Source organism: Mastigoproctus giganteus, chromosome 6 (assembly GCF_048544385.1).
Source record: "Mastigoproctus giganteus isolate SK-2022 chromosome 6, ASM4854438v1, whole genome shotgun sequence".
NCBI lineage: Eukaryota > Metazoa > Arthropoda > Arachnida > Uropygi > Thelyphonidae > Mastigoproctus > Mastigoproctus giganteus.
The window spans coordinates 1,635,661-1,654,205 of NC_143580.1; the positions used below are offsets into that span (position 1 = coordinate 1,635,661).

An 18,545-nucleotide genomic window follows, 5' to 3' on the forward strand; every position below is an offset into this window, starting at 1 on the left:
AATTCCTTGTGTGAATATAGATGCAAAATACTCCTTCAGGTTGTCAGCTACCTGATCATGATCATCAATAGTCAACCCATCTATGTTAAGTGGTCCAATATGATTCAGTTTACATAAGTAAAGAACTCTTTGCTGTTTTTTTTTTTTGCATCCTTTGCCAAAGATTTCTTGTAATCTGCCTTCACCTGCCTAACTTCTTTTGTGACTTGATTACAGACTAGTTTATATCTTCCATAGGCTTCTGTGTCACCTGATACTCTATATGCATCCCATACATTTTTCTTCTGCCACGAGCCTCATTAATTCATTAGACCTCCATTTAATTCGTAAACCTTGTACAGTATTTCTTAGCTGGAATGAAAATCCTAGTACACTCCAAAATCAAGTCCCTCAAGGCTTCCCATTTAGAATTACATGTTGGTAACATCATCAGTTTATCCCACTGTATAGAATTTATAAACTGTCTGAGACCCCCGTAGTCACCTTCATGAAAGCAAAAGCCCTTCCCTTTAGCCTTGATTGTAGTTACATCTCTGAAGTAATTCCCACATCAATTTCATTGTGATCACTGTCACCCAGTGGTTCCTTTATCTGCAAATTCTTAATAGATGAATAATCAGATCAAGAGTATTAATCCCTCTGGTTGTCTCTCAAATATGTTGCTCTAGAAAACAGTCATCCTAACAAATCCACAAGTCTTTCTAGTGTGCAAGTGACCAACCCACAAGTTTTAGCTCTAATTTTTTATTCTTTTTGTTTCTTAAGTTCAAAGCCTCCTTGATTGATATGATAGGTCATGGATTAGCAATGACAGAATGCAACAATTTATTCAGAATTCAACTGAAGAATTATTAGTAATTCCAAAAGAAGCACACAGTGAGATCTGGTAATTCATCCAAGACAGTACATTTACATATGGAGTATTACTAATATTGTATTCACCTATGGATTAAAAATAATTAATTATGGATTACCAAAACTGTTGCGACAAAAGGTAAATCTTTCTCTAGCTAAAATGAAATGCTATTTTGGAGAGTGTTAAAGAATAAACCAGTTTTTTTTTTAACTTGTTAATGATGATTTTATGTAATTTACAAATCTGAGCTGCACATGTTCACCCCACAAGAGCAGACAGGCCTTCAGAAGCTTGAGTAGTTCTCTAAAAAAAATTATTTGCAGTTAGAGAGTTAAAGTGAAGGATTTGAAATCTGGTGAAACAATTTATCAATACAATACTTTAAATCATCATAAACTTAAAATACTGTGTCAGGAATGAATAAAATCATGTTTGGAGCCTCACTGGTTGATCTCTTTACTTAGAAAGCACACATTTAGAATTCATTAAACAAGAAGCATAACAAAATTTATTTCAGAAGAGTCTGATAGGAATATATATTAAACTTATAATAATATTAACTTCACTTTACATAACAAATATCAGATTTTAACAAAGTACAAAATTAGTTACATTAAAAATCTCACATTTTCATGATTTTTATGTACAAATACATAAAAAAAGTTTGTTAAACAGCATCTTAAGTGATATTTAATTCTTAAGACAGTCCTTCAATCCAATTTTCTTAATTACACTTTGAAGTTGTAACAGACAACTCAAAAGCATACTTCATTATTTTCAGTTGTATAAAGAATGTCAACTATAAAATGTATACCAAAAATACTTGCAATTTGCTTTCATTATCTGTCTATCACAGTGCTGAAAAACATATACAAATTAGCATATTATAAATGCATGTGATATTTGTTAATCCATCTTAATTTTGCAACTTTATAACACAAACACATCTTAAGCATAATCAAGCATTGTAGGCAGTTGAAGAAATAGAACCTCCATGGCCCGTCCAATTAGTATGGATAAATTTTCCTGGTTGTGAAAGTAACTCATAGGTGTGAGCTCCAAAATAATCTCTTTGAGCCTGAAATTAACAGAAAAGAATTTCAAAAAAAAAAAAAAAACATGACAAATGTGATGTAAAGTGATCATTGAAAGTTCACTTAAATGAAACTGAACATTTTTCTTAACAATCCTGTAGTTAAAAGAAGTCAATCCAGCTTAACCCAGATGATAAATTTTATGACAACTGCACATATCAATAGAAATAGATATATAAAAAAATCATACTCGAGCAGTGAAATATTTTCATCACAAGAAATATGCACATGGCCAATAGAAAGGGAACGATAATGACTGAACAAGAAGGAATTTCATAAACATAATTCGATACTATGTATGATAATATCTTAAAACAGGCCTATGGGGCTGGGAAATTCCATACTGCAATAATTACACTCAAACACTAGCCAAGCGATTAAAAATTTTACTATAAAATAAAATAAAATACGAAAATGTAATATAATAAAATACTATGATACAATATTGGGAGACTAAACTATCACAATAAAATAAAATAAATTACGATAAAACAATTAAAAACTGCTAAAAAATACCGAAGCTTTTGGAGACTGCTGTCTCCTTCTTCAACAGTGTACTATTACTGCAGTGCCACATCCTTAAGTAGCAGGCCCATGGCACTCAAACACGTGATTCACCAGGCACATGGTCGGCATTACCCACGTGTGCATCGGAAACAGAAGTGGCTTGGGAGAGAGTCAAACGGAACCGGTCATCCTGCCTGAGGACAACCACCTCAAACAGGGGGTGTAAATGCATACTCCTGTCCCTGTTAATAGTATTATGACTGGATGAACTGATTCGCAAGCTCTCGAGCCACTTGCGTTTCCAAAATCCATGGGCATGGTCAGTAATGACCGCGTCCTCAGGGGAGATCCGATGTTGCTTCTCCCAAAAATGCTCTTCCACAGCAGACCTAGCATAGTTTGCAGTCTTAATAGCGGTCATGTGCTCCCCCAGACGGTCTTTTAGATACTGCCCCGTCTCCTCCACATAACGGATTGTGAGAGAGATGGGGTGGGGTGGCATTTAAAAGACAGTCTGTGGGGAGCACATGACTGGTTCCGTTTGACACGCTCCCGAGCCACTTCCATTTTCGATGTGCATGTGAGAGCAGTCTCCAAAAGCTTCTGTATTTTTTAGCAAATTTTAACGATTTTAGTATTGTTTTTAATTGTTTTATCGTAATTTATTTTATTTTAATAGTTTAGTCTCCCGATATTGTATCATAGTATTTTATTATATTTTATTTTATTTTATAGCAAAATTTTTAATCGCTTGGCTGGTGTTTGAGTGTAATTATTTACACACAAAATATATACTGCAAAAGTAATTATTGCAGTATGTATGATATCAATGAAAACAATTATTTAAATAATAACTCAGTGATATCATAGTAATAGTTATTATAATGGTATCATAGTTAAATAATAATACAGTGCATCAATAACTATAATAATATATAAAACATCATGTGGTGATCCCAGAACTGAACAAATAAGTCAGTCACATTACTATCTGCACTTACTGTTCATGTGTTGCTTGCGTCCCTTCAAAGGAGGAGTTCTCCAGTACCAGGACTTGATATCTATAAATTGTCACATACAATTTTCTTTATGTCAGCATTGAGCAATTTTGAATGTTTAAATTGATCTACTTAGCTGGTAGCACAGAACCAGATCAGACCTCAAAGCTGAGGAGGGATTCTTGCTTCACGAACATCCCAAATGTAAGGAACAGATAAATCCAACAACAGTTTTGCACAGCACATTATGCATTTATCATCACAGATAATTGAGAGCTATTAAATATTGACATTGTACACATAGACACTAATGACATTAAGTGTAGGAGATCTGCAGATTTACTTAACAAGTAGAGGTCAATGTTGAAAAAAAAAAAAAAGTTGCAACATACGGTTAAATTTTAACCTCTCCTATCATGTCCTGCCCAGACATGATAGGAGGGAGTATATGACAAGAGCCTTGGTGTTCAATTCAGCCATGGAGCGATTGTGAAAGGCTCATGGGGTAGAATTTTTTTCAGCATGGTCTGTGCTTGTTAACAGGAGAGACTGCTTTTATAGGAATTAGCATTAGTTGAGGCATACGACGCAAGAAAGCAAGCATCAGCAAAAAAAAAAAAAAAAAAAAACACTCCCATTTCATCCCTCCATTTGTTCCAAATACCCTTATACACCTCAATCATATCACCTTGCAGGTGACTAGTTTCCAGAAAATGTAATTTGCAAAACTTAAGCCTTTCTTGGTAAGAGCACCCCTTTGTTCTGCTCAATCTTGTTGCCTTTCTTTGTACTCATTCTAGCAACTCTACATCCTTCCTAAAAAGAGGCCTCCAGACCAGTACACAGTACTCTAGGTGCAGCCTGACCACTGCTTTGTACAACGGGATAATCACCTCCCTGTCCCTCCTAGCAAAATTCCTATATATCATTCCTATATTCCTATATTTTACTGTTCAAGGTTTAGGCCTAAATGGATGTCAGATGAACTGATGAGGCATATGGCAGAGAAGAAAAATGCATGGGATACATATAAAATAAGAAGTGACACAGAAGCCTATGACAGATACAAGTTGATCTGTAACCAAGTTACAAAGGAGGTTAGGCAGGCGAAGGCAGATAATGAGAAATCATTGGCAAGGGATGCAAAGAAAAACAGCAAAGAGTTCTTTACTTATTTAAACTCTAGAAGGAACGGGATGAATCAGATTGGTCCACTTGATATCGATGGGTCAACTGTTGATGATCCTGGTCAGGTAGCTAACAAACTAAATGAATATTTTGCATCGACATTCACACGAGGAGTTATTTAGCGAGGGGAATGCCAGAGGTGTATTCAACTCTAGCAGTAAGCTAGAGAATCTTGTAATAACTGAGAGTAAAGTGGAGAGAAATTGTTGAAGATAAACACAAGAAAGGCACCCGGGGTGGATGGGATCTATCCAGTTATATTAAAGGAGGCAGCAGAGGAAGTAAGCTAACCCTTAGCCATAATTATGAGAGCTTCCTTGGACTCAGAGGAGGTACGCACAGACTGGAGATGTGCAAATGTGACCCCAATTCACAAAGGAGGATCAAAGGCTGACACAAGTAATTATAGACCTGTGAGTTTAATTTCTGTTCCAGGAAAATTAATGGAGGCACTAGTTAAAGAAGCACTGCAGGATCATTTAGACAAGACTTCAGTTATAGCGGACACAGCATGGTTTTGTTAAGGAGAAGTCTTGCCTGACCAATTTGATTGGTTACTATGATGCAGTCACAAAAGAACTGGATGCAGGGAATAACTTTGATATTATATACTTGGATCTTACAAAGGCTTTTGATACTGTTGCACATGGAAGACTGCTGCACAAATTGGAGCAGTGTGACATTGGAGGCAAATTGCTGCTGTGGATAAAGGGGTGGTGAGGGGGAGAAGACAGAGAGTGGTAATCAATGGACACTGCTCGTCGTGGACTAATGTTATTAGTGAAGTTCCTCAGGGCTCAGTGTTGGGTCCATTATTGTTTTCTGTATTTATAAATGATAGTGATGATGGTATATCAAGCTTAATGTCGAAGTTTGCAGACGATACAAAGGTACGCAGGGTTGTCAAGGACACTACTGACACTATGCTGCTGCTGCAACAGGATCTTGAAAGGTTGAGCAGATGGGCTGAGAGGTGGCAAATGAAGTTTAACATTGACAAATGTAATGTACCACACATGGGAAACAGCAACTTGCCGTATCAACTCTGTGGTACTACACTGACAGTGGTAGAGAATGAAAGGGACCTGGGGTGGTTGTGCAGGCAGATATGAAGTTCTCTGAGCACTGCAGACGGGCTGCAAGAGTAGCTCATGGTGTATTGTCAATGACATATAGGAATTTTTCTAGCAGGGATAAGGAGGTGATTATTCCCTTGTATAAGGCAATGGTCAGGCCACACCTAGAGTACTGTATACAGGACTGGAGGCCTCATTTCAAGAAGGATGTAGAGCTGCTGGAACGAGTACAGAGAAGGGCAACAAGATTATCAAAAAATAATTTTGATATCATATACTTGGATTTCAGGAAAGCTTTTGACACTGTTGCGCATGGAAGACTACTGTACAAATTGGAGCAGAATGGTATTAAGGGTAAGTTGCTACAATGGATAAAAGGATGGTTAAGTGGGAGAAGACAGAGGGTGGTAATCAATGGATGCTGCTCTTCGTGGACTAATGTTATTAGTGGAGTCCCACAGGGTTCGGTGTTGGGTCCACTGTTGTTTTGTGTATTTATCAATGATATTGATGAAGGTATATCAGGCTTAATGTCGAAGTTTGCAGATGACACAAAGGTTGGCAGGGTTGTTAATGACAGTAATGGCAGTGTGCTACTGCAACAGGATCTAGAAAATTTGGGCAGATGGGCTAAGAAGTGGCAACTGAAGTTCAACCTTGACAAATGCAAAGTACTGCATATGGGTAGAAGTAACCCCAGAGAAACGTACCAACTGTGTGGTACTACACTTAAGGTGGTAGAAAATGAAAAAGACCTGGGAGTAATTGTGCAGTCAGATATGAAGTTTTCTGAGCAGTGCAGACAGGCTGCTAGGGCGGGTCATGGGGTTTTGTCAATGATATATAGGAATTTTGCTAGCAGGGAAAAGGAGGTGATTGTCCCTCTGTATAAGGCAATGGTCAGGCCACGCCTTGAGTACTGCGTACAGGTCTGGAGGCCTCATTTTAGGAAGGATGTAGATTTGCTTGAGCGTGTACAGAGAAGAGCAACACGATTGGTGAGGGGAATGAAAGGATTCTCTTACCAAGAGAGGCTTAAGTTCTGCAAATTGCAGTGGCTGGAGACTAGGCACCTGCGCGGTGATCTGATTGCGGTCTATAAGGCCTTGAATGGGTTCAGCACGCTGAATTCTGATGGGATCCTTCCACTTGTTCAGATTACCAACCTACGGGAACATAAGTTCAAATTAAGAAAGGACAGATGTAGAATAGATGTGCGGAAATTTGCCTTTAGCCAGGTGGTTAATTGCTGGAACAAACTTCCATCTGTCGTTGTGGAAGTTGATAGGTTAAATAAATTTAAGGAGGAACTGGACAGGCATTTGGAGGGAATGGTGTGATTTTTTTTTTTTTTTTTTTTTTTGGCTGATGCTGCATAAGCTCCTACACTTGCTTTCTTGCATCATGTGCCACTACTACTACTATTAGTGAATGGAACAAAGGGGTGCTCTTACGAAGAAAGGCTTAAGTTTTGCAAATTACAGTGTCTGGAGACTAGGCACCAGCGAGGTGATCTGATAGAGGTGTATAAAGCCTTGAATGGTTTGAGCATGCTCAATGCTGATGGGATTCTTCCTCTCGCTCAGAATAATCACCTGAGAGGGCATAAATTCAAATTGAGGAAAGACAGATGTAGGATAGACGTGCGGAAATTTGCCTTTAGCCAGCGGGTGGTTGGTTGGTAGAACAGACTTCCATCCCTTGTCGTGGAAGTTGATAGCCTAAATAAGTTTAAAGCTCAGCTGGACAGGTATTTTGAATGAACAGAGGGGTGAAGTGGAAGTGGTTTTTTTTTTTTTTTTTTTGGCTGATGCTGCATAAGCTTGCTTTCTTGCATCAAATGCCTCTACTAATGCTAATGCTAAATGCTAAAAGTATCTTCTTTCATCTTCTCAACTTTGAACCCATGCATAGTACTAAGTATTATAGATTCTAATACTTGTGATGTTTGGGGTTTTCATAAAAAGAAGAAAAAAAAAATTTAGAATTGTACGCATATTATGAACACATAAGAATTGAGTGGGAGATCATAATTAAAGAACAGCAGAAGAGGTCTGCTCAGACAAAGCTTGAATGTTTCTTCACTGGCTGCATTATTACATTCAACAAAAGTTGTGAGTGATCTATCAATGAATAAATGTGCTGTGCCTTTTTAGTTTTTATATAGACTCAACAGTGATTTTTTTGTACACTATAAATACTGTACTATAAATATAGTTTTGGTACTTATATCATTAGAGTAGCCTTGTGCAGGGGACGTTTTTACTGCTCCTGGAATAGAGAAGTTTTTTCTGTTTTATTAGCCTAAATTGGCATATTAACTTATTTTCTAGAGTAGCTTTATATTCCTACTTACGATACTTAGTTTAAAGTTTAACTTAGATAGAGATTTGTAGGTATTACTTAGTATCGGTAAAGGTATCAAATCCACGTGTTACAAGTTGCAGCTCCGCTGAACGAGAAGTTTTTTAGCCATATTTAGCCACTTTATTGACCAATTGTTATATTAAATTATTTTCTATAAGCAGCTTATAGACCTAGTCAGGATCCTTCGTTTATTCTGAATTGAGACAGCGAGATTTGGAAGTTAATTAATACTTAAGTGTCCACAGATTTACCGTTCGTAACTTGCCGCCATTGTTATACAATACAACTTTATATCCAGACCTAGATAGCGTGAGCTTATATAGTATAGTAAATAATATAATATTGTCAATTAATCAGTAAAATCTATTAATCTTGTTAAACTTCATTGTCAATTAAATTGTACTTTTTAACTAAATACATATAACGACTTAGATTACAAACCTAACATAATTAATTAATACATAACTTATATAAACGAAACTCGTAGATAATACTCGATACTGAAAAATATATATAGCGTCATAACTGTGTTGGGATACAAGTTTAGGGTTATAATTTTGTACTGAAATTGAAATTTTATTGAAATTAAATTGAAATCATGACTCAGACCAGAGAAGCAAACCAAAATATTCAAGCTATGGGAGTGCTGTGGCTTAGGGGAGAACTGAGGGGGGCAGTTGCCCTCTGAATCACAGACTTTTAAAATGCACTGCTTGCATGATGTTTGTGGAGCAATCGGGTACGGGACATAATATTGACATGGGGGATGTCTTTGTGTGTGCGCGATGTAAGGAGTGCAAGGAAATCAGGCGACAACTCAGCATTGTTATGGGCATAAATGAGAGCTTGAAGGACAGGGTGGATGCCCTCAAAGGATCTAAATTGAGGGGCCCATCAAGCTCTCAGCTGCCCACATCAACACCAGAGCTTGCACTTGGTCAACAAGCAACACAGCGGCAACCCCCAAGGCAGAATATGCTGGTTCCACAGGAACTAGTAGTTGTTGGTGATTATTGTCAGGGAAACAGGGAAAATGCTTTGTAAAAAGGATAGGTGGAACAGGACCAGGGTATGTCTGCCAGGGGCAAAGGTTGATGACATTGTAGAGTGGATATCATCTTTTAAGGGCACAAAATATGATATAGTTGTACACGTTGGCACTAGTGATATTAAGAGTAGGACACCAACAAAATTACTTAACAAGTACAGGTCACTGTTGAAAAAAAGCCGTGAATTAGGGTTGAATTTGAAAGTGTCTGCAATTCTGCCCAGACACGATAGGAGGGAGTATATGATGAGAGCCTTGTCGATCAATTCAGCCCTGGAAAGATTATGTAAGGCTCAAGGGGTAGAATTTTTTTCAGCCTGGTCTGTACTTGTTAACAGGAGAGACTGCTTCTACAGGAATGGGATACACTTAAATAGAAAGGGTGCAAGAATATTTGCTGATGCTATTGAGGCAGTGTTAGGTGGGTCAGAAAACTGCTAGCTTGGGGGGGATACAAGGACTAATAGATTAACAGTAGCCACTTGCACAGGTGAAAGTGATTCTTGCACTGCTTCTACTGCAATGAACAGCAGCCTAGAAAACAAGATGCAGGATATTTCAGAGACTGCTGGGTGTCATTGCCGTAGAAGTAAACACTTGGGTTGTGTTAGGGTAGCTAAGAATAGGAACATGTGCATTTATACTTGCGTGTACACCAATGCTAGGAGTTTGGTAAATAAATTTGATGAATTTTAGGTATTGCTCAAAACATCAAAGGCAGACATTGTTGGGATATCAGAGATGTGGTGTCACACAGATATATGGAAAGCAGAACTGGAATTTGGGGAGTACAATGTGTACAGAAAGGATAGACAGGACAGCAAGGGAGGAGGGGTTATGCTATTAGTTAAGAAACACAAAATCCAAGGAAGTGAAGCCAGTCGACATCGCTGGACAGTGCAGTGCCAAGTCAGTTTGGTGTGACATAAGCATTGGGCAATCAAAATTGAGAGTAGGAGTGTGCTATAGGCCTAATGACACTGATGAGTATAATAAGAAACTGTACAGGGAAATAAAGTGGGCCAGTAAATCAGAGAGTCTTATAATGGGGGATTTTCATTTCCTAGATATTGACTGGAATTTGTGGGTTCGTCACACTCACACACACACACTAGCAAGGCTTTTGTGGATTTATTGGATGACTGTTTTCTACATCAGCATGTTCGGGAGGCAACTAGAGGGAGTAATACTCTTGATCTGATTATCAGTAGTGATTCTTCATGCATTAAGAATCTGCAGATAAATGAACCACTAGGTGGCAGTGATCACATTGTGCTGAAGTGGGATTTACTCAAAGAAGTAACTACCATCAGGGGTAAAAAGGAAGGGTTTTTGCTTTCGTAAAGGTGTCTATCATGGTCTGAGACAGTATTTAAATTCTATACAGTGGGACGAACTGATGATGTTACCAACAGCAAATTCAAGATGGGAAGCATTCAAAGAACTTATCTTGGAAGCTACTAGACTTTACATACCAACTAAGAAATATTGTTCAAGGTTTAGGCCTAAATGGATGTCAGATGAACTAATGAGACATATGGCCAAGAAGAAAAATGCATGGGATACATATAAATTGGTCTGTAACCAAGTCATAAAGGAGATTAGGCAAGCAAAGGCAGATTATGAGAACTCCTTGGCAAAGGATGCAAAGAAAAACAGAGAAGAGTTCTTTACCTATGTAAATCCCATTATAGAAGGATTATATAATCCCATTATATAAGGCTTTTGTTAGACCACACTTGGAATACTGTGTTCAAGTATGGAGACCGCACCTAAAGAAAGACATCGAGCTTCTTTGAAAGAGTGCAAAGATGGGTAACTCGCCTGGTGAGATCGGCAAAAGGCCGTCCTTATGAAGAAAGACTTCGAATATGTGGGTTGTAGAGTTTGGAAATTAGACACCTTAGAGGAGATTTGATTGAGGTATTTAAGGCTCTGAGAGGCATCAGTAAAATGAATGAGGACGAAATTTTCAAGATTATAAATGATTAGCATTAGCATTAGTAGAGGCATTTGAGGCAAGAAAGCAAGCTTATGCAGCATCAGCCAAAAAAAAATAAATAAATAAAATAAAATAAAATAAAAATAAATAAATAAATAAAAAATAACCACTTGCACTTCACCCCTCTGTTGGTTCGAAATACCTGTCCAGCTGGGCCTTAAACTTATTTAGGCTATCAACTTCCACGACAAGGGATGGAAGTTTATTCCACCAACCAACCACCTGCTGGCTCAAGGCAAATTTCCTCACGTCTATCCTACATCTGTCTTTTCTCAATTTGAATTTATGCCCTCTCAGGTGATTATTCTGAGAAAGAGGAAGAATCCCATTAGCATTGGGCATGCTCAAACCATTCAAGGCTTTATACACCTCAATCAGATTAGGGATCCACAAGTGATCTGCCATCACACACAGAGAGAGAGAGAGAGAGAGAGAGAGAGAGAGAGAGAGAGAGAAAGAGAGAGAGAGAGAGAGCATAACAATTCTGGAGCCATCTGTGTAAACTGGCAAGAAGTCAGAATGTTAAGCTTGGTTTGCTGAATAGAGCTGAAGATATATGGAAGAATGGAGTATCAGACTTCATCCTTTTCTTAGGATGAAAGTTACATACTGGTATTTGAACATGCCAGGATGTATGGGGCTGTTTTAGTGATTGGGCAACCTTGTCTATTATGATGTTAAGCTCTCAAAGTAGCTCTTGGACATGAATACCAAATGGACAGTTTGCAGTCAAATTTTATAAAGAATTTCCCATCGTGGCTCAAAAATGGATGTCCAAGCGAGGGTAGTCTGGCAGGAAGCTGAACTCCCTGCTAAACTGTAATTCCCTATACTGCAAAAACAACTGTTTTTGAAGTGACAAGGATGGTTTCATTTGCTTCCACATAGACTTTAGTGAGGAGATGTTCTGAATGCACCAGTATCAATGTGAATAGCCTGACAGTGAATTGGGTATCACTGTGTTTGCCAAATGGACAGTTGGCAGTCAGATAAATGTTATAAAGAATTTCTGATCGTGGCTCAAAATCAGATGTTCAGATGGGCTAGTCTAATCTGTAAAGGCAGTATGCTTTTGACAACTGCTTTTGAAGTGACAAGGATGGTTCGCTTATACACTTTGGACATGAGATGTTCTGAATGCACCAATAGCAATATGAATAGCCTGATAGTGAATTGTGTCAAGTCTTATTTTTGTCAAATGAGAGTTCCAAGAATTATCTCCAGTACTACTAAAATCGCATTTTATCCACCTTAAATTAGGTGTGAAGGCTATGCTTGCAACAATCTTCTGCAGTAAGAAAATGATTGGCTATTGCCCAGGAGTTAAGGTGATCAATGGCTTGTTGCAGTTGTCTCTCGATAACCCTCATGTTGCACGAATGGGAAAACATGCTAGTCATTGATTTGAGTGCACGGTTATGGTTTGAGGAAATTGTTTGATAATGTAGTTTACTTTAATGGAGAGAATTTAAAAGAGATCTTTGTGTTATTCTCTCTCCTTGACAAAAGGGCCAAAAGAGGGTGCATCCTACTCTAACTTGAAAGTAAAAACAAGTTAAAAGTTTTTAACAAATATGGGAAGGTGACCTCTTAGACCAAGGTTATAAAGATATTTTAAAATACCAAATCTTCAAGTTTTGTCATAAACCTTTTCCATATTAAAGATGGACATTAGGCATTCTCCTTTTAGGATAGGATCTTGAATAGATGTTATAACTCTAAGTGGTCCAAAGTGGACCTGTTTCTTCGGAAGCTGCACTGAATGTGGAAGAGAAGGCCATTTGATTCTAAGTACCATAAAAGATTAGCATTGACCATTGTCTCCAACATTCTGCATAAACAGTTAGTCAGAGCAAAAGAAAAGTAATTTGTTAGAAATTTAGGATCATTTCCTGGCTTAGCAAAAGTAAGAATGGTTTCAGCTGTCTGGAAATTGCTCTTCAACAATAGAACTAGTCCAACACCACTTGCTTTCGCAAAGGTGACAGCTGTTTTTTCAGTTCATGTATATAGCAAATTGCCCATTATATGGGTAAATACCCTTTAATGTAAAATTAAGGGCTTATTTCTCAGTTTTGGGTTTAAGGACTAGAACCTCTGGGAGAATAAGATGATGTTGCTGAGATGTTAGAAAATGTTACCCCAAGAGTTTGGCTATTGCAATTGGGTCTGCTATAGTGTATTCATTATATATTTCAAGATTGATGTGGAGATGGAGTGCACTGGATATTTTCCAGATTTTGTCGTAGATCACCTTACAGAAGAAGCAAAATGGATCCCCAATTCCTTTAGGCTCTGACACTGGAATAATGTGCAGGCTTTAAACACATGCGTGTTTAAAGTCTGCAAAATTAGCTGTGGTGGGATATCATCGTAATATTGTCTAGGCTTTTCGTGCCTTTTTTTGCTGCTGAGCATTCTGAATTCCACCATGGTTTGGGAAATGGTAGAAGCCAGGTAGATGTTTGGAATTGCAATTATAATTTAAGTATAAACACCATAATACAGCCAAATAATATAACAACTTCAATTATGCACAAAATTCTAAATTATTGCTAATTATAGCCATAAAACTATTTTAAACATGAATTTCTTCAAACACTACTGGCAGCAATGAGTTGAAATACATAATCATTTCCATATTAGCATGTGAAACAGACATTAAACCTTCTTTACTTGAGTAGAGTAAAATTAATTAAAATAGTTTACTTTAAAAAGAAGAGATTTAGTGAATTTTTACCTGAATCATATTGGCCGGAAGGTAACTATTTCTAAAACCATCATAAAAGGCTAAAGCTGAACTGAAAGCTGGTGTTGGAATGCCAACAGTTACTGCAGCAGCTACTGCTTGACGCCAAGATTGTTGACAGTTTTTAATTGCATCACGAAAGAAGTCATCCATAAGTAGGTTTGAAAGATTAGGATTTTTGTCAAATGCGCTCTTGATATTTCCAAGAAAAACACTGGAATGTAAAATAAATTTGTAGATCAAAGGAAATATGTTAATCGTTAAAAGCAATTGGAAAAAATTTATCAATCAATTAACTACTTGGGTGTCACACACTAAATACTTTAATGCATGCATTTTAGATTGTGAGAGCATGAAATAAACTATAAGGTGAGAAAGATTTAATAATGTCACTTTTTCCACAAAGTATTTTAATTAGTTTATTGGTATGCAAAAGACAATTGGTACAATTAGACTCCAAACAATCTCAATAACTAAATAAAATTGGCTATGTTTCAGATTTCAATATCAAAATCCACCTCTAGTTGGGCTCGATTTTTGTGTTCTATAAAATTGTCCAAGGAGAAGTCAACAAAAGTTTACAATACAAGGGATATTTGAAAAGTTTGTGGTCTGAGTATGAAAGATTTATCTGAGGAGTCTGGTAGCATATTACTTTTCAACATAGATCCCTTTGGAATTAATACACTTTTGCCGCCAGCTGCGAATCAAGTTTTTTCTTGGGCCTCAAGGAGGACTAAAATGACATCACTGTTGATGCAAAAATGGAAGCCATTCAGGTATTTTTTACAAATTAGGAAAGAGGTGAAAGCCCAATGGTGCTAGATGTGATGAACAGCTAATATTTCAAAGCCACACTCATGCAGTGCAGCCATGGCAGTGAAAGACTGGGGAGCAGGTGAACGTTCTGGTGGAAAAGACTCCTTTTCTGAGTTTACATGCAAATGCCCCACGTCTCATTCTTCGAAAAAAAATTTGCTGGATCTGCTTGAAAACGGCAGTTGAAAGAATAAGTGAGGAAGAAAGAAATTTGATTCTGTGAGTTTGAAGTTGGATAGCAAAAGGATGTTGGCTGCTTGCAGCATGTGTTTGGACTTGCTTTGGAAGATAGAGCAGGAATTATAGAAGCTAATTCAGAAGAACAGTGCCCATGGAAGTATTTATAGAAAAGGCATGCAGCAGAAACAGAACGTCGACGAGACAGAAAGTGGAGAGACTGTTAGAGATGAGTCTTTAATCAGCCTAACTCTCCTCTTTTGAATGGAATCTACAAGCCTGAGAGAGGTTTTTGGGGCATCGCCCAAGATGTGGGAACAATATTACATGGTAGGGCATATTGACAATTTGTACAGAGTGAACAGCTGTTTGGGAGAAAAGTAATACTGAGAGTTAGAGACAGAGGAAGCAATATTTGTAATGTGCTTATGACAAGAGAGAGAGAGAGAGAGAAAAGATAATACCTTCAATAACTCCTTTTTTATGAGATAAGACAGGACTGAGTTTTAAAACGGCTGAAATCAACTAAGTTATCTTTGCCCAATGGAGAATTACCTGGAAATCAGCATTTAAGGAATTGGCAGTGACAAACAGCTTCAAGAAGTTGAAGCTGTTTTGTGCAGGGCAAGGTTTCTCAAACTGGAAGATGGAACACAATGTGCTGTCATCAGCAAAACTATGGATAGGATTTCTGGTCAATGGAAGGTCATTAATATACAAGAGGAAAGGAGTGGAAGAAAAAAAACTGAACCTTGGAGAACACCAGCATTAGCGGAGAAATTAGAAGACAGAGCCATCTACCATCATCTGCAGTGAGTGGTCAAAGAGAAAACTGGATACCCAATATCGAAAAAACAGTTGGCAAACCATAGGATGGAAGCTTATTTAGAAGACCATGGCAAACATGAAAATTATAGTGATATCGCTATAGAAATGCTGGATGCTTTTTTTTTAAAAAAAATGGGCTGCGATGTATCTTTAAAGATATATTTCCTGGATTCATATTTTTCCAGTCAGATCTGGATGTTATCAATGATAACTATGGCAAAAGAGAGATATATGATATGGAAGAAATCAGGAATGTGAAACTCACATATGATTGCCATATTTTTGTTGAATGTTGGTCAGAATTTATAAAAGGTAAAAATGAAAAAATTCTTTATTTTTACATGACTAAATTACAATAAAAATTTACTTGTAAATAAATGTTATTTCATTTAAAAATCGTGAGTGATACAAAGTTTTCCAAGCTCAGATTTATATGCAGCATAAATTTAATAGAACCACCTACTTTTCCTCAAGGAAATAAAAAAAAATTGTAAACTTTTATCCCTTTTAATTAACCTCCTGCAATTTATTTTTCAGTGTAATCTTCATGTCACCTGTTCATATCATCCACCAAAACAAACAGAAATTGCAGCCGTATGTGTCAGATTTTACTTCCCTTTCTGAATGTCGTAACAAGGTTTTGCTCCTTATTTGTAAGTACATATCTTTTCTTTTCCTTGCTGAAAGAGAATATTGATATATTATTGATGGCTTTTGATACTGTTGCACATGGAAGACTGCTGCACAAATTGGAGCAGTGTGGCATTGGAGGCAAATTGCTGCTATGGATAAAGGGGTGGTTGAGGGGGAGAAGACAGAGAGTGGTAATCAATGGATACTGCTCATCATAAACTAATGTTATTAGTGGAGTCCCTCAGGATTCAGTAATGGGTCCATTATTGTGCGGAAATTTTCCTTTAGCCAGCGGGTGGTTAATTGCTGGAACAAACTTCCATCTGTCGTTGTGGAAGTTGATAGGTTGAATAAATTTAAGGAGGAACTGGACAGGCATTTGGAGGGAATGGTGTGATTTTTTTTTTTTTTTTGGCTGATGCTGCATAAGCTCATACATTTGCTTTCTTGCATCACATGCCACTACTACTACTATGCTACTGCAACAGGATCTGGAAAGGTTGAGCAGATGGGCTGAGAGGTGGCAAATGAAATTTAACATTGACAAATGTAAAGTACTACATATGGGAAACAGCAACCCCAGAGCAACGTATCAACTCTGTGGTATTACACTGACAGTGGTAGAGAATGAAAGGGACCGGGGGTGGTTGTGCAGGCAGATATGAAGTTTTCTGAGCAGTGCAGATGGGCTGCAAGAGTAGCTCATGGTGTATTGTCGATGATATACAGGAATTTTTCTAGCAGGGATAAGGAGGTGATTATTCCCTTGTATAAGGCAATGGTCAGGCCACACCTAGAGTACTGTATACAGGTCTGGAGGCCTCATTTCAAGAAGGATGTAGAGATGTTGGAACGAGTACAGAGAAGGGCAACAAGATTGGTGAATGGAACAAAGGGGTGCTCTTATGAAGAAAGGCTTAAGTTTTGCAAATTACAAATTGGAGCAGTGTGGCATTGGAGGCAAATTGCTGCTATGGATAAAGGGGTGGTTGAGGGGGAGAAGACAGAGAGTGGTAATCAATGGATACTGCTCATCATAAACTAATGTTATTAGTGGAGTCCCTCAGGATTCAGTATTGGGTCCATTATTGTGCGGAAATTTTCCTTTAGCCAGCGGGTGGTTAATTGCTGGAACAAACTTCCATCTGTCGTTGTGGAAGTTGATAGGTGCCTGGAGACTAGGCACCAGCAAGGTGATCTGATAGAGGTGTATAAAGCCTTGAATGGTTTGAGCATGCTCAATGCTGATGGGATTCTTCCTCTTGCTCAGAATAATCACCTGAGAGGGCATAAATTCAAATTGAGGAAATTTGCCTTTAGCCAGCAGGTGGTTGGTTGGTGGAACAGACTTCCATCCCTTGTCGTGGAAGTTGATAGCCTAAATAAGTTTAAGGCTCAGCTGGACAGGTATTTCGAATGAACAGAGGGGCGAAGTGGAAGTGGTTATTTTTTATTTATTTATTTTTATTTTATTTTTTTTTTTTTTGGCTGATGCAGCATAAGCTTGCTTTCTTGCATCAAATGCCTCTACTAATGCTAATATTAACTACCTCTCCATTTTAATTTTCAAATAAAACAGTAAGGCCATTTATGTCTGGCCATTTATTAAAAACAATTAGTTGGTTCCAGTTTATTGGGCTTTTCTGTTAGTGCAATCTATTATAAATGGATAGTAAACTATCTTATTGAATTTGCGATAATACCGACACCTGGAATTCTGTGGGTTTTTATGTTATTATGGCAAAATGTATTTCCCCTTCCATGAAACCTTCAATCATATAAAAAACATATTGAAAATAAATTTTCAAAATCTTCTCTTCATTCCTATTTTTTAAGCTACGTAACTTGTTACTCTGTTCTCACTTGCACGTATCGTCTTAGTTACAATTTGAGGATGCCATGTTCTTTGTTATTGATTGCTTATCTTTTTTTTACTGTTTTAAATTTTAACCACCACCCCCAAATGTCAGTGAACAGAAATATCAACTAGTTAGTATGTACATATTACAGTATGTATTAATTAAGCAATGCATGTAAGCATAAATTTATTTTCATTTTGCTAACCTGTGGAAAATATTCTTTGATTTTCAAGTATCATTTAATTTTTTAATTGGTAAGGTAATAAAGTGTAAAATTGTGCTTAATATATCTTTACTTTTATAGCCTGTGGATAATATTTTTCCCATTTTCACTTATTAGAATT

At 37.3% G+C, this 18,545-nt stretch overlaps 1 protein-coding gene across 1 annotated transcript in view; it reads right to left on the reverse strand.

Moving 5' to 3' along the window:
• Positions 1–1,567: 1,567 nt before the first annotated feature.
• Positions 1,568–18,545, reverse strand: part of Pgd (phosphogluconate dehydrogenase) — a 173,275-nt gene continuing 156,297 nt past the window's right edge. Inside the window, exons 11-12 of the mRNA XM_090375793.1 lie at positions 13,877–14,099; positions 1,568–1,934 (exon numbers count right to left, since the gene is read on the reverse strand). Of these exons, the coding sequence (XP_090231919.1) occupies positions 1,815–1,934; positions 13,877–14,099 (343 nt within the window). The 3' untranslated portion in view covers positions 1,568–1,814. The remainder of the gene's footprint in view (positions 1,935–13,876; positions 14,100–18,545) is intronic.